This window comes from Salvia splendens, chromosome 2 (assembly GCF_004379255.2).
Source record: "Salvia splendens isolate huo1 chromosome 2, SspV2, whole genome shotgun sequence".
Classification (NCBI taxonomy): Eukaryota; Viridiplantae; Streptophyta; class Magnoliopsida; order Lamiales; family Lamiaceae; genus Salvia; species Salvia splendens.
The window spans coordinates 14,701,149-14,724,483 of NC_056033.1; the positions used below are offsets into that span (position 1 = coordinate 14,701,149).

Genomic DNA, 23,335 nt, shown 5'->3' on the forward strand with positions numbered 1-23,335 from the left:
ACAGCAGGAAAGTGAGGCCTGGGGAAGTAGACCTACGTGTTGGAAATGGAGCAAAAGTTGCTGCCGAACGCGTGGGAACTTATAGATTAGATCTTCCCTTAGGACATAGACTAGATTTACATAATTGTTATTTTGTTCCAGTTATTTCAAAGAATATTATTTTCATTCCGATGTTGGACATCGAAGGTTTTTCATTCCATTTTGCAAACAGCAGATGCTCGTTTTCTAATAATGGATTGTTTTATGGAAATGTCTCTTTAGAGAATGGATTATATATGCTTGAATACAAACGGAATATTCTCAATGTGCAAAATAAAAGACTTAAGCTATGTAATACGGATAATGCTACTTATCTTTGGCATTGTAGACTTGGTCATATCAATGAGAAAAGAATAGCGAGATTGAGAAAGTTAGACTATCTAAATTCATTTGATTTTGAATCATATGGTGCTTGTGAATTCTGTCTCAAAGGAAAGATGACTAATAAGCCACTTTCTGGGAAAGGGGTACGTGCTAATGATGTGCTAGAGTTGATCCACACAGATGTGTGCGGACCGTTTCCAACTCAAGCAAAAGGTGGTTATTCGTACTTCATTACTTTCACTGATGATTTGACAAGGTATGGATATGTGTATCTTATGAAACACAAATCTGAGACCTTTGATAAATTTAAAGAGTTTAAGTGTGAAGTTGAGAAACAACTTGGGAAAAGTATCAAAACTCTTCGATCAGATCGAGGAGGGGAATACTTGAGCCGAGAATTTCTTGATTACTTGAAATCGCATGGAATTCAGTCAGACTGGACACCTCCTGGTACACCACAAATGAATGGAGTATCTGAAAGGAGAAACCGAACATTATTAGATATGGTTCGATCTTTGATGAGTTTAGCTAGTCTCCCTTTATTTCTCTGGGGTCATGCTTTACTAACGGCTATTTACATTCTAAATAGAGTTCCTTCTAAATCAGTCGAGAAAACACCATATGAGTTATGGTGTGGCAAGAAAGCAAGTCTTAACCATATCCGGACCTGGGGTTGTCCAGCATTTGTTAAGAAAATGATGGCTGATAAATTGGAAACTAAAAGTGAGAAATGTTATTTTGTGGGATATCCTAAAGAAACTAAAGGATACGATTTCTACTGTCCTGAAAATCACAAGGTGATAACATCAAGGAATGTGACGTTCCTTGAAGACAGTTATGTCTGCAAGGAACAATGTCAAAATACAGTAGATCTTGAAGAAATTCAAGAACCACAAGTTAACAATGAGGATGAGATATTATCCACTGGATTGGACAATAACTCAGTGGGAGTTTTTGATGATCTATTGGGAGGGGAAATTACTCTTAGAGAGGACCTTAGAGAGACTCTCGAAGGACCACCTCAAGACAATGAGATGCATCAAAGACAAGATGATACAATAGTTGCATCACATCTACCTCAAGAAGATCATAGTGATATTCCTCAACCTTCTCACATACAGAATGAACAGCCTGAACCAGAGCAAAACCAACTCAATAGGCCTAGAAGGATTCGTCGTGCACCTGAGAGACTGAATCTAATGGTTGAGAACCAAGATGATGAAGTTGATTTAGATGACGATGAGCCTAAGACCTATACCGAGGCGGTGTCAGACACCGATCGAGAGAAGTGGCTTGAAGCCTTGATATCTGAAATGGACTCGATGTACTTCAACTTAGTCTGGGAACTAGTTGACTTGCCAGATGGGGTTTACCCCATAGGTTGCAAATGGATCTTCAAAAAGAAGAGAGATGCAGATGGCAAAGTACAAACCTACAAGGCTAGGTTAGTGGCAAAGGGTTATAGTCAGCGCGAAGGCATTGACTATGATGAAACCTTTTCGCCAGTTGCTAAGATCAAGTCCATTAGGATATTACTTGCAATTGTTGTATACTACAATTTCGACATTTGGCAAATGGATGTCAAAACCGCATTTCTCAATGGAGAATTAGAAGGTGATGTCTATATGACGCAGCCTGAAGGTTTTGTATCGAAAGAAAGGCCGAATGCAGTGTGCAAGCTAAAGAAGTCCATCTATGGACTTAAGCAAGCTTCGAGGAGTTGGAATATTTGTTTTGACAGAACAATCAAATCGTTTGGTTTCGTCAGAAGCAAAGAGGATCCATGTGTTTATAGTAAACGCGAAAATGGAAACGTCGTATACCTTATCATATATGTTGATGACATCTTGATTATGGGAAGCGATCGTTCCATGATGCAATCCGTGAAAGAATGGTTGTCTAGTTCCTTTATGATGAAGGATCTGGGTGATGCTTCCTACATCCTTGGAATTAAGATCTATCGAGATAGACCAAATAGGATGTTAGGATTATCACAATCCACTTACATAGACAAGTTGCTAAGGCTCTTCTCAATGGAGAATTCTAAAAAAGGTTTTCTTCCTATGGGACATGGCATTGTATTGTCAAAGAAGGATTGTCCTTCTAATGACAAAGAAAGAGACAACATGAAAAGGATCCCGTATGCTTCGGCTATAGGATCTATTATGTATGCCATGATTTCTACTAGGCCAGATGTGGCCTATGCGCTTAGCATGACAGGCAGATTTCAGCAAAATCCCGGTGAGGAACATTGGAAAACTGTTAAGACTATTCTTAAGTACCTTAGAAGGACTAAAGAATATTTCTTAGTCTATGGTGGACAACCAGAGTTATCAGTTACTGGGTACACTGATGCTAGTTTCCAAACAGACCATGACGACTATAAGAGCATCCACAACCGTGCTCTTGCCAGCGGCACGGTTGTGGGCCCGGGCGGTACTATTCATGCCTGCTCTCTGGCAAGAGCACAACACCCACAACTGTGCTCTTCCGCAAGGACGAGCACAATTAATATAAAATTCAATTACACAAAAACATTTCCATAATATTAAAATTCATTTAAAACCCACAATAAATATTACAAATGACAAATAAAATTAAACATTGCATAATTAAAATCCTAAAAATTAAAAATTACATAATTAAAATCCTAAAAATTAAAAATTACATAATTAAAATCCTAAAAATTAAAAATGACACTACTCGTTGCCGAATTTCGCCCACATGTGGTTGATTAGGTCTTCTTGTAGTTGATTGTGGATTCGAGTATCGCGCATTGTGTGTCTTGTCTCGATCCTCTGGCCAACCGTCGTATGCTCGCCTCGGCGTAGGGGAGACCTCGCTGTTGAGCTTCCGGCTTCGTCCTCGTCGTAGAAGCTAGCCGCCCTCGGCCCTTCGTCGGCTATAATCATGTTGTGTAATATAATACACGTGAACATGATGTCGGCGATATTATTCACGTACCACAGCCGAGCCGGGGCCTTCACAATGTTGAATCGAGCTTGAAGGACCCCGAAGGCTCTTTCGACATCTTTCCGCGCTGACTCTTGACGCTGCGCAAAAAGAACCCGTCTCGGGTCGTGCGGGTTGTGGAGCGTCTTCACGAACGTCGACCACCTTGGGTAGATACCATCGGCGAGATAGTAACCCATGCGGTATATATTTCCGTTGATGGTGAAGTCGATCGCCGGTGCTACACCATTCATCACATCATTGAAGAGTGGTGACGAATATAGCACATTCAAGTCGTTGTTGGATCCAGCAACGCCGAAATATGCATGCCAAATCCATAGGCGGTAATCGGCGACCGCCTCAAGGATAAGCGTTGGGCCGCCGCCTTTGTGACCGCTCAAGTGTTGCCCCCTCCAAGCAGTCGGACAATTCTTCCACCTCCAATGCATGCAGTCAATGCTGCCAAGCATTCCGGGAAAGCCATGGACTGATTCATGAAGACGAAGCAACCGTTGGCAATCATCAGTGGTGGGTGCTCGAAGGAATTCATCCCCAAAAGCAGAACGAACGCCCTCGCAAAAATTCTTTAAACATAGGATTCCAGTGGACTCACCGATATGCAAATACTCGTCGAACATGTCGGCCGTTTGCCCAGTAGCGAGTTGTCGGATGGCACACGTACACTTCTGCAACGCCGTGATACTTTGCCGGCCGGCTGCATCTACACATGTTTGAAAGTATTCAACACGTGCGGACAATGTGTTGACAATTCGCATGAACAAGCGCTTTGACATGCGAAAACGGCGCCTGAAGTAATCTGCCGGAAACCGCGGCTGGTCGGCAAAGTAGTCGGCAACGAGCCTTTCGTGGGCTCCCTCCCGGTCACGATGGATGTACCGTCGATTTGATCTGGTTCGTTGAGGAGGAGGAGCAGGGGTATTCGCCGCGACATATGCTTCGTAAGCGGCACGATGTTGTTCGTAGTATTCTTGTTCTTCGCGTTCCGCTTCCGCCATAATATGGGTGAAATCCATTTGAGATTTTGAGTGGGTGATGAATGTGTTGATAGTTTGTATGAGAATTATGAATGAGAGATGAATGAGAGATGATTTGATGTGATAAATGGATGATGAATGTGTGTATTTATAGATGATTTTGGGGAAAAAAAAATAAAAAAAAATCAAAAAAATTCAGAAAAAAGGGGAAAAAAACGGCCATATTTTTGGGATTTGGAAAATATTTTTTTTTATTTTTTAGCATTATTTATAATTAAATACCGATTTTTAAAAAAATAAAATAAAAAAAAGTTTAAACACAACGGCTATGCCGTTGACGAATGGGAGCGCGCCACGTGTGCGTCCGCTGGCACGGACGTGCTCGATACATCGAGCAGCGCCGTGCCAGCGGCGCGGCTGCAGCGGCGGCGGTCCTGCGCCTTGCCAACGGCGCGGACGGCGGTGGCGTCTTTCGCCACCGCTGCGGATGCTCTAAGTCTCAGTCTGGATATGTTTTTGTCCTCAATGGTGGAGCAGTGAGTTGGAATAGTTCCAAACAAGGTACAACTGCCGATTCCACCACCGAAGCCGAGTATATTGCTGCATCTGAAACTGCCAAAGAAGCTGTTGCTTTGTTAGAGTTCGTTAAAGAACTGGGTGTCATTCCGAGTGCCAATAGTGCAATACCTTTGTATTGTGACAACACTGGTGCTGTTGCGCAAGCAAAAGAACCCAGAGCTACGAACAGGAACAAGCATGTTCCCAGAAGATATCATCTGATCAGAGAAATAATTGAAAGAGGCGACATAAAATTAGAAAGAGTACCTACTGATGATAATTTGGCTGATCCTTTCACCAAACCATTATGTATAGCAAAACACAACAAGCACTTTGAGAGCTTAGGTGTTAAGCATCTTGGTAGATGGCTTTGAATCAGTGGGAGTTACAGTTTTATATGTCTTAGAAACATTTTTTGTTGAGACAATATTACTTGATCACATTATATGAAAATTTTGTTTTCTATGGGTTTTGTGCACTTATTGGAATAATTGTTTAAAATGTTTGCATTTATTCTAAATAATTGTTCCCTTGAATTATGACTGTCGTTAATGGTGTGAGACATTAATGATATAGTGTAATTCTAAAATAGCCCTAACCAACGATCATCAAGAATGGGATATTGGTGATATGTTATAGGTTAGCATGTGGTTTGCATCACATTTTTCGAGAATGTAGTTGTTCTCACAACTATGAGATATTAGATACTCGTGATGGACACATGGTATACTTTGGAGAGTATTGGTATACCCTACTATTAAACTGTTTTGTTGAGTGTCTACAGTTTATCAGTACATGAAGTATGTAATAGTCCTAGGATCTGAGGTCATTACACATTTTGTTTGTTGAGTGGTGTGCTTTGATCTTGTCCAACGCTTTGCCTCCCAAAGGAGGATTGAGACACGGGCTTGTGTTGGGTACATCATAAGATAAATGGAAATTGTAGTTGAGCCAAGAATGAGATTCATTCCTCGATTAGAATTTCGAGAGAACACTCAAATTCTCTATATTACTTGACCATTAAGTCATTGGCCAATGCAAAGATATATTCGATTAAAGTAATTGAATATGATCGAATGGGTCATTTAATAAAGATGAGATAAAGTGATTGAGCTATTTGGATGACACATGACAAATCTTAGGCTCAATCGGGTGGTTCGTGAATGAAAGGATATTACTATAAACTTTGTGTAAAGGCTTGTTTACCGAATTCACGTAAACGTCCGTCATATATCGAGCTACGCTGCCAACGCAGTCTAGGAGTTTTGTGCAGACTTCGATTAGATCGTCGTCGATAATGGGGGCCTAAAGGGTCACACTATAAGTGTATTTTGATCCGCTCAAGGGTACAAAGTTGGAACTGCGTATTATATCTAATGCTAGTCCAAGTGGGAGATTGAAAGGATATGGGCTAGATTAGATTAATATGGATTAAATAATTATAGTTGGGCTACAATTATATTTAGTCCATAAGCCCAACAATCATGAAACCCTAATGACTCTTTGTCTATATAATGGTCATTTATTCTCCATTGTGGGAGATGAGAAATAGCGTAACATTAGAAAGAAAATACGTAAAGCTCTGTAGAGAGAATTCCTAGCTTTCTTCTACGGAGCAATTGTACCGGGATAGTTCCTGCATCGGATTGGATTGCTCGTGGACCTCGATAGTAGTGGATTCAACCTGCAGGATTCAATCGAAGAAGAACAACACAACAAGTAAGATTTAGTTTCGTTGTGTGTTACGTGCTCAACTTACAATGTAATTATGAATCTAGATCTGTTATTCTTGTCTGCAATTTCCGCTGCGCTCATTAGATGAATACAAGAATTCCTAACAGGGTCTTCATTACTATCTAAGTAAATTTGAGTTACTATCTAATTAGATCTAATATTTAAACAAGACATTCAATTCAAATAACTACCTCGCCTCCTAGCTTGTAAGAAGTACTATTAAATATAATTTTCACACCTTCCATGCACCCTCCTATAAATAAAACATGCGAATAAAATTTCTAGAAGATTAGACAAAAGTAAAATTCAAAGTATCCCCATTTTGACCCCAATCAAATGGATAACAATACAATGTATTTAACGTGTTAAAGTCAAATTTGAAAAGTTAAGATGATAAAATACCGTTTACCGATGGATATGACATACCTATTATTATCAATGAGAGAATTATATTACGGGACAATTATCTATTGCAATAATTGACGACATGCAAGTGAAATTGAACTCAAGATCCCTAATTAAAAAGAACTAATTCGTGATGCATAAACTTTGCCATTTGAAAAAATTTCCACACAACTTATCAAGGCCAAATATTTTATTTGATGTCATATTATGTAAATTCGATTATGAGTAATTAATCGGTAGTTCGGTACAAATATTCATGGAGTGGAGTTAGTAGGAGTATTAACTCATAGTACTACAAATAAATAACTAATCAAATCACACTCGATGATCACACTTTTATATAACAATCTTAGGATACATCAAGTTTGCAAATTTTAAAAAATATTTAAATTTCAAAATTAATATAATCTTGCAGCTCTCGATCATCAATTCATCACTCAGTTAGGATTATAAATGAGATCATTCTCATTAAATTCGATTGAACCCCTGGATTATTATTAACCCAAAATAATCCCCCGATAACCAAAGAAGTGAATCAATCAAAACTTCAATACCTAAATTCAATAATTCACTTATCATAATAATAGTAGGTAATATCGTGACCACATTTGAATTTATAGTAGTAGTAATTTTAGGCTGTGTTTGGTAGTAGCCAGGAGCATGGTTAAGCCATTTTATCTATGCTCTTCTCTTCGTTTGGTACAAAATTAGGAAACCCATAACGGACTCAGATAGAGCTCCGTTCCGTCCAAAAACCACTGTTCCACCCCAATTTTTAACATCTCGATTTGCTGCGGATAAATTTGACATGAGGGAATAGTGCAATATGTATAATTAACTAACTACAGGCCATCTAACCTGTCAGAATACCAAACACAGCCTTAGCGTTTGACTTACTTTTATGACATAAAATCAAAGTACGCAAAACACACGTAATAAATTGAGTACATCTTCAATTAGGCCACCCCAATGTCCAAACAAATACACCACCACCACGAGTCATACTAGTTTTTATTTTCATTTTATTATCCTTTTTGCTAACCATTGGCCTACTACTCATTCAAAGGAATATTCTTATCTAAATTATTAATACTTACTATATAAAATTATATTTGTCCTAAAAAAATATCGCACATTACTAGTACATCTCATGGTGAGTATTGTGCATTATGGCGACTCCATTTACGGTAGATAAAAGATGATTATACTACTTTTTAATGCAATGCTCTGAAAAAAAATCATGGCTAATTTTTGAGAACAAGAAAGAAGAAAAATATTCAACATAATTCCATCAAACATATGAGATTTAATTTTATAAAATTGATGCTCAAACAGATCTTGAGACAAAATCTAAAATTACACGGAACCTACCTTCCCCAACTAAAATTTCACAAATTCCTAAAATAAAATCAGAAATACTTGCTCTAAAATGCGCAAGGGCTTGATATAAATAAAAGTAATAATTGTTATAAATAAAAATGATAATCATTTAAAAATCAATAATTATAGTATCTATAGTAAAAATTAACAGCATAGAAATAACGGATCTTATACACAATAATAACAATTATTATAACTATAGCATAAATGGCCAAAAAAATCATAAAGAATGGTCAAATTTTTTGGTTTCTCAAAATCATGTAGATTTCTCAATTGTCCTATAGTCTATGATTTGGGGAAATTATGCAGCGAAAAATATAATGCGAACAAAACTTTCGACTATTTAAACAACGTCATTTAATACATTCAGATAATTATATCTTTAAATTTGACATATATATACATAGGGATGTTAGATAAATTCGAGAATGTATATAATGAAATGGGACAACTGAAATAAATATCAAAGTTATGTTATAAGGTACAAACAATTGCACATATCAAGATCGATGGGGCTAAAAATAAAATGGCTTTTTAAATAAATATGGTTGTTGATCCAATAACAAGGAAGTGGCACATTTTATTCTATCCATTTTTTTATTCTATCTTATAATTGTAGAGACATGTGGTGGTAATTAATACCGGACAATTCTGCCCCTTCTTTTAACTATCTTAAGAGAGTTAGCCAGGGTGGGTCCACCGAAGCCGATCCAGTGCCATTTCCCTTCTTCTTCTTCTTTCCTGCCCACAAATTCAACCAGATTGAGATAATTAATACCGGACAATTCTGCCCCTGCCACCGCCCCATCCGGTTTCAGGTCATTAACTGTATATTACAGAGGTTTTAGACTCATTTGATTGCCATCTGTTGTTGCCGTTTGCTTTGTTGCGTCGTTTCTTCTCCAAAACCCACCGAGGTTTTATTAAATCCTAATTTGTCTTTTTTTTTCATTTTCTTTTCTTGTCCACGAACATATTTTTTCTTCCCCTTTTCTTCTCCTTCTCTGTATAGAAAATTTGACTTAATTCCAGTTTAACCGCGTGACGTAAATTCGAAATTCTCGTTGGATTCTTTTATGTGCAAAACAGAAACAAAACGCGCCTACATTTCTCCGACGGATCAATCAAGCGTTTTTTTCAGGTAATTATGGTTATATGTTTTTGTTTTGTTTCTGGTGGGGATTGGTTTGGAATTTGGTAGGTGTTCTGGTTTTGGGGTTTAAGTTTGTTTGAAGTGACATATTTGTTGGTTTGAGTTGAGTTGAGTTGATCCTACGGAGATCTGATCGTAATTTTTGAAATTCCTTTGCTTTGATTTGAAGTAACCAAGAAAGTTGAGACTTTTCATAATTTGATTAATGCAATTACATGATTTTGCATTTTGTTGCTTAAGACGGAAAATATGAACGATCAGACTCCGGGATCGGACAATAGGATCTGTTGAATTTCAAAATTTGATCATTTTTTGTGGAATGGAAACTTGGTGAATTGCATCCTGTGACGATGGAGAAGAAGGATCGTAGGAATTCTGGCCCTTTTTTTAAAGAAACTATTTACTAATACTGTAGTTTTTTTATGATGATAAGAGTGATCAGTTTGATGTGCACTAATCATATCTCTGATTGATGTTTTGTAGATTGTGGTTGATATTACAGTGTAGCTTCATTTCATTTGAATTTCCGTATTACGCTGCTGCTGAGTTATGGTGTTGAAAAGGAGACTGGAGTATGGATTCAACGGCTACCGAGGTCCTGTTATTCCCAGAGCTCCCAGATCTATAAGGGTAACCGAGTTTCTGAATTATCTATTTTCTGCCATCCGTATAGTTCATCATGTATCCAAGAACCTAATATTCGTATGTCTTCTCAGAAGAGAGGCCCACGCAAGAAAACGGTTGAGGACAGCCAACTCTGTGCCTTCGAATTGCTTGCAGCTGTAGCTGGCAAGTTGTTACTGGAGAATGAAAGTTCTGCTTCTAGTAATGTAGCAGAAGCGAAATCCCAGCCTGGCAGTTCCAGAGGCGGAAATGAGAAAGTGCAGCCTAAAGACGATAAGGCTCTGAAATCGGAAAGCTTTGACCATAGAAGTTGTGCTGAGAGTGCATTTGTTCCAAAAATTTCTGTTGAGGAGGGTAATCTCTTATTCAATTGTAACGGTATTCCTCAAGCCGAAAATGATCAGGTTGTCGAACAGACTGCTGTACGTCCAAGTTCTGATTGTCAACAGAAACTCCATTGTGATATAAAGCTTGGGAGTTCTGAGGACAAGAGTGTGGATGAAAATGGTGCATGTAAAATAGAAAGTTCCAATTGCATTAGTGAGAGTCTTAACAGCAAAGTGGAAAGTGGATCGGAAGTGCAATCACAGGATGACAAAAATCAGATAGATCACTTATCAATGGCTAACACATCGACTGTAAATGATCCAATCGGTGAATATGTGAATACTTATGTTCTGTCTAACCCGGAGAGTAGTGTAAAGTTCCCCTTGTACAGAGACTCGAAACCTGATACTTTATTGAAGAATAGTTACAACAATCTAAAGTTAGGGTCTAGAGATGATGACGAAAATTCTTTTAGGTGCAAGAAGTCTAGCACCAAGAGTAGGCCCTTGAGGCCTCAACCTTGTAGTGTACGCCATAGAATGAAAAAGATGATGGCGTCCAAATACTGGAAAGCAGCTCCCAAGCAGACGGATTACGAACTTTATAACACTTGTAAGTAAAAGTTGCATGACTATATGCGATTGATGGTGAAACCAGCACATATTATAGTTGATTTATATGTGATAGCCATCCTAATTTTTTTTGTTTGCAGGTGAAGGAATGAAGTCATTTTATCGATATAGAAAGAGCATGTATACACGGGAAAGATGTCAACAAGCACCTCTCAAGAAAAGGAAATTGTTTGATCGTAGCTTTGGTGTTACAGTTGATCTAGAGGAGAGCAGTGATAGCATCTACAATTTGCCTGAGAAAGGTATGGGGGGTGAAATGAGTATTTTGTGTATGACTTGATAGAAGTACTTTTTCCTATGTGCTGTTGCGTATTAGACAATTTCTACATAACCAGATTTCTTAATGATTTTGTAACTATGCAGCTAGTGGAGCTTCTGTTAAAGGTCACACAAAAGCAAAGGATCCTCAAGGTACATTTTTAATCTTTCACGTGATGTACGCTGAGTTTAGCTTTAAAATTTTATTTTGTGCAAAAAATTCTCAGAGGCATTTCTTATATTTTCCTCCAGTGACATTTAGCATTAAGTCCTTCAAGGTACCAGAGCTGTACATTGATGTCCCTGAAACTACAACTGTTGGTTCTCTGAAGGTTTGTGTTTTCTTATCACGGTCCTGTTATTATGTCACATGTTATACCTATGCGATGTGTGGGACAGACACTTCTTCCCTCGTCATGGGCTTGCGATCTTATTTCAATGATTCGAAGCATTAATTAACCAGTGGTAATGCTATAATGAATGTAGTTAACATATGTATGCATCTACTTTTCAGAGGACTGTAGTGGATGCAGTTGCTGCTATACTTGGGGGTGGAATACGAGTTGGGGTAGTTTTTCAAGGGAAGAAGGTCAGAGATGACCAAAGAACTTTGCAGCAAGCTGGGATTTCTCAGTGTGCCAACCCTGATAGCCTGGGTTTTATATTAGAGCCAAGTTTCACACATGTTTCCCCATCCGAGATTCTGAAGAAACTTCCTGTGTTATCGCCTCGTGATTCAGATAAACCCTTGCCTAGGTATTGTTATATATTTTATTTTGGTGTTACTGTTGTTAGCTGAGCTACAGCCTCTGCTGTTACTCAGTCGCCAACTGGAATAATAGATGTGATTTTTCATCAATTGCTACTTCAGCAGAGGGGAGTTTTGCTATCTCCTGATTGTTTGTTTACAATACTTTGTGCTTTTATATTGAAGGATTGGAATTGCTTAACTTTTTGCAGGTCTCCTATCTCCCCAATGACTCATTCAGGGGTGTCAAACGCCTCAATGGACCCTCCGCTTGTTACAAAGTCCGACAATGCGGACAATAATAAATTCATATTGTCTCCGACAACCTCTGATAATATGCAAACAGATGGAGCCGTTCTCGACTCCAAGGCATTGATACCCGTCCCTCCAACGAATGCAGAGGCTCTTGCTGTAGTTCCTGCAAATTTGAAACCTAAACACAGTGAGATTTCACAGCGTAGAACTAGGAGACCCTTCTCCGTGAGAGAAGTGGAAGCACTAGTTGAAGCTGTTGAAACGCTGGGAACTGGAAGGTAAAAGGATCTTGGATCCGTATAGAACGAGGATTATCGAGTAATTTGTGTGGTTCTGCTTGCAGATCATGTCCATCAACATCAGTCCAGTAACGCTCTTCAACTTCCTGTTTTGTCTTCAGGTGGCGGGATGTTAAAATGCGCTCTTTTGAGGATGCTGATCATAGAACATACGTCGACTTGAAGGTGCCAAATCCATCCCTCACACTTTTTTGGCTTTTATGATTTGTGATTTTTTGGTTTAGACATGTACAACTGCTACTGAATCTCATGCATAATCTTTCACATGGGATGTTGTCTCACATTTATGCTGCCCTAGATTCATACAACTACCAAAATCAATCTAAATGAAATAATTACATCTTTCCAATGTTTGTTAATTCAGGATAAATGGAAGACACTGGTCCATACAGCCAGCATTTCCCCTCAGCAGAGACGGGGAGAGCCCGTGCCACAAGAGATGTTGGACCGCGTGTTATCTGCACATTCTTATTGGTCACAGAATCAGTCGAGACAACACGGTAAGCACCCAGTGGAGCCTTTTTACCTCGATTCTCGTGAGGGGATCCTTGGAGCTTGAAGGATCCAAAAATGATGATTGCTGATTGTACAATGTTCTAGGATTTAACTGTAACAATGAAGTTGTAAAAATGTGTCCTTTTCAGGTTCATTGATTCTGTATTCTTACACTGATGATTTGTTGTCCTGTATCTTATGGACTCTCATTAGACATTAGACTGTTTCTTTTGTAAATAATTCTTGTAATAAAGCGGTTTTTAAACATACAATCAGTGTACTCTTTTTTCCCAACATTTTTTCATGTTTGTGTTTTAAGACAATAAACCTACAAGAATTCTGTATTCTAACATGATTTACTGCGCTTTTATTCTCCAAACTCAATTTTACTCATTACCTCAAACACACTGTTAATCTGAAAATTTTACTCATATTTTACTTTCATGGAATAATAAGTTAGAGGAATGATATGCTACATACCTTATATGAGCTTCTTATATGAATTCTTATATGAGCACTGATCCTGTTTGACACATGTTTAGCGTTGTTCGTTTTGATTTATATATTTAGTTTGATTCCAATACGTTAAAAAATGTTATTGAAGTTATCAATTTCTCAAAAATTACAAAAATCAAAGTTTAATTTGTTATTTTATTAATTTATTTGAAATTATAGAGAAAACGTGCAAATCGAGCTTTGGTTTTTTATAGTTTTTGTGAAATTAAAAACTTCAATAATACTTTTTAATGTATTAGAATTAAACAAAATATATAAATCGAAACGAACAACGCTAAACGTGTGTCAAACGATAATGGTGCTCATATAAGGAGCTCACATAAGATATGCAACATATCATTCTTCTAATAAGTTACTCCCATAAAGTAAAGAATACTTATTTGAGTTGTATGCTATCCGAATTTAATAATTAAACTAGATCTGATATTTGTATGATAGTTAGAAATATTATAGGACTCTTTGATTGTCATGATAAGATATGCAACATATCGTTCCTCTAATAAGTTACTCCCATAAAGTAAAGAATACTTATTTGAGTTGTATGCTATCCGAATTTAATAATTAAACTAGATCTGATATTTGTATGATAGTTAGAAATATTATAGGACTCTTTGATTGTCATGATTACCTGTGATTAGATATTTGATTAATAGTATTTCTTATTTTATTGTTTTTCAAAAGCTAGACCTGTAATAATATGTCTTGATTCACGTGTATAATGTTAACATTAGATTATATCTCATGATTAAACGTCTCACCAGTAATGGAACCAAAAGCTTAAAGAAGTCGATGTTGAAATTGAACGACAAGGCAGCGCGACACTGACACTCTTAATATTTTCGAGAGATGATAGCCCATTCTGCAATGACATATCATAATAGTCAATTCTAATAAAAAAATCATTTATAAGATTGATCCCATGTAATTTTAACAGTAGCAACCTGATTAGCCTGTTAGACTAGTCTGAAACCCGAATTTTTAAAGTTAGGGTTGAGTTTTTATAATCCGATAAAAATACTCCCTGATTTACTGATGCACTTTTTATTAGCACTAAAAATACCTGCAAGTTTACAGGGTAGAACTAGTATAGCTAAAGGTCAATACCGGAATATCGAACACAAGGAATAAGATTGCAACTGACTATCATATACTAAGCGTCATATACTATCTAGAGACATGGAGTTTTGGGTTTTAGTAAGATTAAACTAGAGAAAAAATATATAAAAAACGTATAAAAACAAAATAATACAAAACAGGCTAAAGAAAGTAAAGTTTTAGGATCCAACTACTACGACCTAGTGATGATTAATCTCGCAGAACCTTTACCTTTATGTGTCTCCAGGATTATTAGGAAAGTCGCGATTTTCAGATAAGCCCTCTCTCGAGTGCACTTATCTAGTAGATTAGACTCTAACTATCAAAGTCTCCTTCCAATAGATTAGATTCTAACTCCTTAAGTTCCTAAGACTCAAGCCCTCACAAAGGGTCCCCTCTCTCGAGTGCAGATAAACCTATGTGTTGTACTCGTTCCTTTTACCACGTAAAACTAGCTATCTCTCGATTAATCTAGTTAGACGGACATAGTTCTAAAGTTGGCCAGACAAAAGAACAATAAAAGCACAAGAACAAGCAAAATAATCACAAGAGCTAGAAAAATGTTCAATTCAATAAATCAAAACATATTCATAATAGTTTTCACCAAAAAAACTACAAATGATGTTTAACTACTCATAGACAAGTAGTAAAAACAAAAATAAAAGTATAAGAAATGAAAGAAATTGATAAAACCCAAGGTTGAATCTTCAATCTTCAGTCTTTTCTTGCCTGGATCTGCAGAGCTCCGCTCCAATGGAAGATGGATGAATTATGTGTGGAAGATGGGATGGAAGAATATGTAGAGGGGAAGGATTGGAGGCTCTGAGATGAAGATTATAATTTAGGTTATGGGTATTTATAAGCTAGAAAAAGATTTAGAATGGTAAAAAGTATCCTCCAATTAATTGAAAATATAATATTTTCGAATCTGCAATTAAAAGGAGGGATTTGGCAATAATTTCTTCATTCCTTGAATTTTCGCCTAATTTCCGTCAGCTTTGACTGCACTGCGCAATATTCGTAGAATTGTCATAACTTTCTCCACAGAACTCCGATTGAGACATGCAAGATATTCACGCGAAGCTATTTTGAAGAGGAAGAGAATGACATGTAGTAAGCACTGATTGGACTTCAAACTTGCTGGCAGAATGAGCTCGAACAGAGGCTGCTACACCTTGGCCTTGCATCTTTTTTCTATCTTTTTCTATCATTTATCAACAAACACATTCAAAATACCAAATGTATAATATATGCAATTTAAGAACATAATTTGCATGATTGACATTTAAAACTAGTCAAATCTAACCCTTAAAAACATGTAAAATCCGTGTTTGTCAACTCCCCCAAACTTAATTATTTGTTTGTCCTCAAACAAAACAAGAGAAAAACTAATAAAGAAACACGGATGCTAAGAACTAGACTTCATAGTTGCCTCAAAAATTGTAACAAGAAATAAAGAGTTTGACAAGAATACAAATCAACTCAAACAAAACTTATTAGTGCATTTTCATTACTAGCTCGTTGATCACCTTGAAGTACATGCGCTCACAAGTGTTGAGAAGTGTGTTTATCACTCACTCTCAAAGTGTATAAGGTAAAGAATATATGCTCTCAGATCATGCAACATGCAAAGTTTATCATAGGCTTGCTCGATGTCTAATCCTTCCTCTACTTTATGTGATTAAAATCAAAAATCCGAAAGGTTTTTATTTTCGGTTATAATGTAGTCTATTTGGTAAGGTGAGGAAATATGGCTAAAAAGTGACTAAAGCCAAACATAGCAAAAGTGATCAATTTCTACTATATCAAACATAGCACCCCACCAACAATTCAAATCTCAGTAAATTCTAGACTTTGTCTAAATTTCTTTTCACTTCCCAGATTCCTTTGATTTTTTTTTTCTTTTGTACCTCCTTTCTTTTTTTTCTTTTTCTTTTATGCACAACCAAATATGTCATTCAAACCACATGTATCTATACACTTTTCACAAGTAAGCACTCTACTTTTCTTTCTACCTTATCTCTCCAACTCTTTTCACAAAATATAAACTAAAATTCATCAAAGAGCGTATGGATATTCCCCTTTATTTAGCTTCCAAAGAAAAAAAGCTTTAAAGGCTCAAAGTGGCTAGCTAGGGAAAAATATTTTGAATAAGGTCATAAATTTGGATATATAAAGTAGCTAAGAAGGATGACCTAACGTCCTCTTTTATCATTTAAACACTATATAGACTTAGGCAGACTAGGAGCAAGTTCTATAAACAAATACATGAATGTAGATAAATCACACAAGAAAGAAAATATAGCTCAAGTCTCACAAGGAATAAGCATGATTCAAGGTAAACAAGCAATTCATTAATTATACACCTTTTTACAAAACTCTCAAATCAAGGTATCAAGTCAACTCAACCAACACATAAACAAAATTTTTATCATAGGCAACTCGGTCTGATGTCCCTAAACATAAGTATTTCTAAGTTTTCTATGTTATGATCATGACAAGATTCACCCCGGTTTATTAAATAAAATAAAACTAATAAAAATAAGAAAAAACAACTAAACTCACGGTTAACCACTTCATCCCCAAAACTTATTCAAAACTAAGTTAAGAATAAGTTTATAAAGTCGGTAGGGACGTGAGTAAACTAAGAAAACACATTAAACTAAAACAAAATTAAATAAAAAAACGATACCGATGTTGGGTTGCCTCCCAACAAGCGCTTGGTTAACGTCTTTAGCTTGACGTTCTTTGAAGCTCATAAGTTAGCCCCCATTCTCGGGACTTCCTTTGGGATGCCTTTTGTACCGGAGCGGATGGTAATCCATTGTTGTGCTTCGTGCTCTCCTCAAATAGCAACCCATGTAAAACAGATAAAAAAAAATCAAAATAAAACTATACAAAATATTATACTCTAAATTAGAATTATCAACCGTTCTACAATATCAGCTTAAAGGAATAGTATTCCCCGGCAACGGCGCCAAAAAAGTTGATGCACTTTTTATTAGCACTAAAAATACCTGCAAGTTTACAGGGTAGAACTAGTACAGCTAAAGGTCAGTATCGGAATATCGAACCCAGTGAATAAGATTGCAACTGGCTATCATATACTAAGCGTCATATACTATCTAGAGACATGGAGTTTTGGGTTTTAGCAAGATTAAACTAGAGAAAAAATATATAAAAAATGTATAAAAACAAAATAATACAAAGCAGGCTAAAGAAAGTAGAGTTTTAGGATCTAACTACTACGACCTAGTGATGATTAATCTCACAGAACCTTTACCTTTATGTGTCTCCAGGATTATTAGGAAAGTCGCGATTTTCAGATAAGCCCTCTCTCGAGTGCACTTATCTAGTAGATTAGACTCTAACTATCAAAGTCTCCTTCCAATAGATTAGATTCTAACTCCTTAAGTTCCTAAGACTCAAGCCCTCACAAAGGGTCCCCTCTCTCGAGTGCAGATAAACCTATGTGTTGTACTCGTTCCTTTTACCACGTAAAACTAGCTATCTCTCGATTAATCTAGTTAGACGGACATAGTTCTAAAGTTGGCCAGACAAAAGAACAATAAAAGCACAAGAACAAGCAAAATAATCACAAGAGCTAGAAAAAGGTTCAATTCAATAAATCAAAACATATTCATAATAGTTTTCACCAAAAAAACTACAAATGATGTTTAACTACTCATAGACAAGTAGTAAAAACAAAAATAAAAGTATAAGAAATGAAAGAAATTGATAAAACCCAAGGTTGAATCTTCAATCTTCAGTCTTTTCTTGCCTGGATCTGCAGAGCTCCGCTCCAATGGAAGATGGATGAATTATGTGTGGAAGATGGAATGAAAGAATGTGTAGAGGAGGAAGGATTGAAGGCTCTGAGATGAAGATTATAATTTAGGTTATGGGTATTTATAAGCTAGAAAAAGATTTAGAATGGTAAAAAGTATCCTCCAATTAATTGAAAATATAATATTTTCGAATCTGCAATTAAAAGGAGGGATTTGGCAATAATTTCTTCATTCCTTGAATTTTCGCCTAATTTCCGTCATCTTTGACTGCACTGCGCAATGTTCGTAGAATTGTCATAACTTTCTCCACAGAACTCCGATTGAGACATGCAAGATATCCACGCGAAGCTCTTTCGAAGAGGAAGAGAATGACATATAGTAAGCACTGATTGGACTTCAAACTTTCTGGCAGAATGAGCTCGAACAGAGGCTTCTACACCTGGCCTTTTTGCATATTTTTTCTATGTTTTTCTATCATTTATCAACAAACACATTCAAAATACCAAATGTATAATATATGCAATTTAAGAACATAATTTGCATGATTGACATTTAAAACTAGTCAAATCTAGCCCTTAAAAACATGTAAAATCCGTGTTTGTCATTTAGCCGAACCAATTAACTCGTAACCTGACTAAGTTGGGCCCAAACTCACTACTCTGATCCAATTGATATCTCCTATAATAGTGTTTCACACAAGCAAGGCTTTAGTTTGAGCCTTGTTTGAATTTGTCATACATTTATGACTTCATTTTTTTGCAAGATATTTATGTTACCAATGAATCTGCATAATGATAATTTGGTGAGTTAGATGTCATGGTATTGTGTGAAGAAATTGACAAATGAAAAGGGTCATATTATGTCGTATAGCAAAATTGGACGTGATGGCTATATTTGCTGTTTCCCAGCAAAGTGACTGTGAAATACATTGGACGTAATAATAATTTAGAGCTTTAGAGTTTGGAATACATTGTTTCTAGCATAGCTAAAAAATCGAATCAATAATACATTGTTTCTAGCATATAAAGCTAAAAAATCGTATCAATAAGGGTATATATTAAGAGCTTTAATCAATTACTAATTCAATCTTTAATTGCTAATTACGATTACAACTAATTTAAAACTATAAGATTGGTAAAGATCTAGTAGTCTATAAATTGTCACATGTAATTTTGTTTTATTATTATTTAAATCTAAAAAGATAAGAAAACTAAAAAAAGGTTTTTGATCAAAATGTCAATATAGTGTATTAAACATATCAATACGATTCATTGAATATGTCAACACAATTTAGTATTGACATTGTATATGTATTATATTGACATATTATGATAGCTATGTTGAGTCGTTGACATTAAACTATTTCTTGAAAAATGCAAAAAATCAAGAATTTTTTTCAAATCTTGATATCGGAACGTATACAGGTGAGATCTCGTTGGAATCCTTCAAAATTATCTTTAATTTAATATATGTTGTGTAAAAAATAATTTAAATTGAGATAGTTATGATCATTTAAAGTTTTGAGATATTTTTTAAAAGTTAATTATAACTAATTTTTGTTAATTGACATCAATACCTCTAATTGACATTTTTCGTACACTGTATTAATACTCATGACCTAATGATCTTGTGTCTTGATTTATGATCCAATGTCTATCATTTAGTTGTAGTTAGCAATTTGAGGGTGAGTTAATAACCATATTTCATATGTTAATTAAGATTCAATTTGTGTCATAGTACCCTTATGTACTTGGGGATATCCCGTGAATGTAGCCCAAAGTTAAAAACTCCATATGTTCCATTATTGTAGATCATATTCCTTTTTGGATCATTTCGCTAGAGTTGAGTCATTTCTTTAAAAAAAAAAAAATACAACATAGTTACTCTCTTACTTTATTTTATTTTATTTTTTACTCTCTCCTACATGTTCATTCTTCTACTTCATTCTTACTCAACTGACGTATTACATACATATTCTCAATTCCTTAATCTACATGCCCAAAAGAAACGTTCCAATACTAATGCAACAGAGGGAGTAGTATATTTCAAGTATCTTAACACTCTAAACAAAGCTTTCCAATGTTCATTTCTTGGATTTCTCATAAATCAGTTCAACTTGTTTACTAGAAAAGCAAGATTCAATAGAATACAGTTTGTCATAAACATCAAACCTTCTTATGACATTTGCATCTCTTCTTGAGCTACATACACCCATTACTTGCTTAGATGGACGTTAAGCTCCAAATGAGTCTTTTCTACTTATAATCAAATGAATTGAATCTCTTAAGTATTTTCTCTAACTTAATGAGATTGCGTTAAGACAATTACTCATTTAGTTCTTAAAATTTTTAATCATAGCATCAAATCAATATCGTAATAATTTTACTGGTGTGTATAGTTAAAGAGAAAAATAGTGAATAGGGAATGAGTAGAAATGAAAATAATTACTCCATCTGTCTTCAAAGGATATGCACTTTGGGTTCGACACGGGTTTTAGTATAAAATTGGTAAAGTAAGAGAAGGGTAGAGAGAAAAAGTAAATAAAGTATTGTTAGTGGAGAATGAGTCTCCCCCCATTAGAGAGAAAAGAGTTTCCAAAATTAGAAATCGCATATTCTCGTGGGACAGACTAAAAAGGAAAGAATGCATACTTTTGTGGGAGTAATGGAGTATCTTTTAATTTCTTAAATTGAAACATAATGTTGTTTAGTTGTTCATGTCATTTTATTAATGCATGCATGGACAACCACTTATTCACATCTTAAAAATGTATTACCCATACAATAATGTCTAAACTTATTGCCGCTATGACAAAGGCTTTAGACAGAGGGAGTATATATAACTCAACATAGTATTTGCCTGATTTTTTTTATTGGATTATTACGAAAATTTAAAATTTCATAATTTATTATTTAAATTTTGAACAATATAAATAACCTAAAATTTGTTTAAACTTTGTGATTTTAGCCATAATTTTCGTAGTTACCTAAAACAAATAAAGATAGAGAAAACCAAAATTATATCCCAAATATCGACTTCTTTCTTCTTTTGTGCTTAAAAAATAATGGAATTCCAAATTAATGAAGGAGAATAGATTCATTCTAATTGAGGGAGTGACGCATAATGGTTGTGCGTCGATCTTAATGAAACGCACAACCCTTATGCGTCGTTCTTTAATGACGCATAAGTATTATGTGTCGCTTAACGACGCATAAGGGTTATGCGTCATTAAAGAACGATGCATAATGGTTATGCGTCGTTAAGGCGGCTTTTAACGACGCAGCTCACAGAACGCACTTTCACACACTTTCATTTCCTCTCTCGGCGATTTCCGGCGTTTTCAGGCGATTTCCGGCGATTTCTCCATAAGATCCGGTAATTTGTTAATCAATTTAGCTACATTCATCATTATTCATGTTTATTGTGCTTTCATTTGTTAGTTTTACCCAATTTATACAAATTAGGGCTTGTAGGAAAAATGTCCCTAATTGTTGTTGTTTTAAATGTTTTTTATGCAGAAATCATGCAAGTATTTATGAGTTTGTATTGGGGTGGTAGAGTAGTTCAACTACCACATATGGGTATTGGTTATGAACCACCTCGTGCGAGGAGCTCCATCATATTAAATTCATGTGTTTCGTATGCTGAATTGGTAGCAATGATCTGTGATGCGATGAGAATAGATATGAACCAACACACAATTGAATTATTATGGAGACAATGTATAGTCTATGCTTCCGGTATGAGTTATACATGTTCTGTGATTTGCAATGATGAAAGTGTAATGTTTATGTTCAACAATGCTCAAAATTCAAGTGGATGTATTGAATTATTTGTTGAGTATTCACCGGTGAGGAGTGCAGAAATCCCACCAATTGTTGATTATGGTATTGGAGCATCTGCGAGATTTGAACAAATGAGTTTTGACTGTGGTGTTGGATCATCTGCGAGGGTGGATCAAATGAGCTTTGATCGTAGTATGAATGGGCAGAGAGATGTTGTAGATGTTGTAGATGTTGCTGATGTTGGTGTTGGATTGAATGATGAGGTAGATGTTGCAGATGATCTTGATGAGCCAAGGCCACTATCTGAGACAGAGCCAGACCCCGATGTCAGTGATGGTGATGGTGCTGATGATGTCGGTGCTAGTTCTGATGATGAGATAGTACCATGTAAACTTGTTATGCAAGGTGAACAACCACTTCCGGAATACAATCCTAGTGGGTTTAGATTCTTTTGTGAATTACCAAGTCGTCCTTCTGGAGTATCGGATGATGTGGGTGGTAATGAACACAACCTTTTGTATTGGAATGAGAATGAGCCGCATCGGATTGTGTTGGGAACAAAATTTGATTCCAAGCTACACGTGGTCAAAAGTTGCTTGGAACCTGTCGTGGCGCAAGTCCCACTCATCAATGAAGAACTTATGTACCTTAGCCCAATCAGCGCCCTTCCTCCCACGGCGGTGACTTTTACTCAAATGGCCGGAGCTATGTAGCATCCTATCACAGTACTGAGGAATACGCTGGTAGCGGTTAAATTGTCGGGAAACGCGTCCAGCCTCGTGTGCCTCGACAAATGACCAACACACCAAATAAGTATCGCACAAGTAGGATGCAGTCGAATCAATGCAGTACTCAGAGAGGATACAGTCTGCATAGGGTGTCCACATAAACTACAAACAAATAAAATAAAAAACACAATTAATTTCATACTATAGTAAGTAAATTCATTAACTAAGACCCCTGTGGTGTCCGG

At 36.1% G+C, this 23,335-nt stretch overlaps 1 protein-coding gene across 2 annotated transcripts; it reads left to right on the plus strand.

The window, feature by feature from the left end:
- The first annotated feature begins 9,157 nt into the window (after nucleotides 1-9,157).
- LOC121789707 (telomere repeat-binding protein 2-like) lies at nucleotides 9,158-13,445 on the plus strand. 2 transcript variants are annotated; one of them, XM_042188096.1, is made up of 10 exons: nucleotides 9,165-9,528; nucleotides 10,024-10,170; nucleotides 10,257-11,103; nucleotides 11,204-11,365; nucleotides 11,487-11,534; nucleotides 11,634-11,713; nucleotides 11,896-12,137; nucleotides 12,342-12,662; nucleotides 12,785-12,848; nucleotides 13,048-13,445. In XM_042188096.1, the coding sequence occupies exons 2-10, from the start codon at nucleotides 10,090-10,092 to the stop codon at nucleotides 13,240-13,242; spliced, it is 2,040 nt and encodes a 679-aa protein (XP_042044030.1). In that variant the 5' UTR covers nucleotides 9,165-9,528; nucleotides 10,024-10,089; the 3' UTR covers nucleotides 13,243-13,445. The 2 variants fall into 2 exon arrangements, with proteins under 2 accessions (XP_042044033.1, XP_042044030.1); XM_042188099.1 differs by lacking the exon at nucleotides 13,048-13,445 and having other exon boundaries at nucleotides 9,158-9,528; nucleotides 12,728-12,848.
- The last annotated feature ends 9,890 nt before the right edge of the window (nucleotides 13,446-23,335 follow it).

Bases quoted from the DNA above. Each gene is read 5' to 3' on its own strand.
- LOC121789707 (XM_042188096.1), top strand. From the start codon at position 10,090: ATGGTGTTGAAAAGGAGACTGGAGTATGGATTCAACGGCTACCGAGGT. The intron at 11,714-11,895 runs GTTTGTGTTTTC...TCTACTTTTCAG, and splicing joins CAACTGTTGGTTCTCTGAAG to AGGACTGTAGTGGATGCAGT. The intron at 12,849-13,047 runs GTGCCAAATCCA...TTGTTAATTCAG, and splicing joins GAACATACGTCGACTTGAAG to GATAAATGGAAGACACTGGT.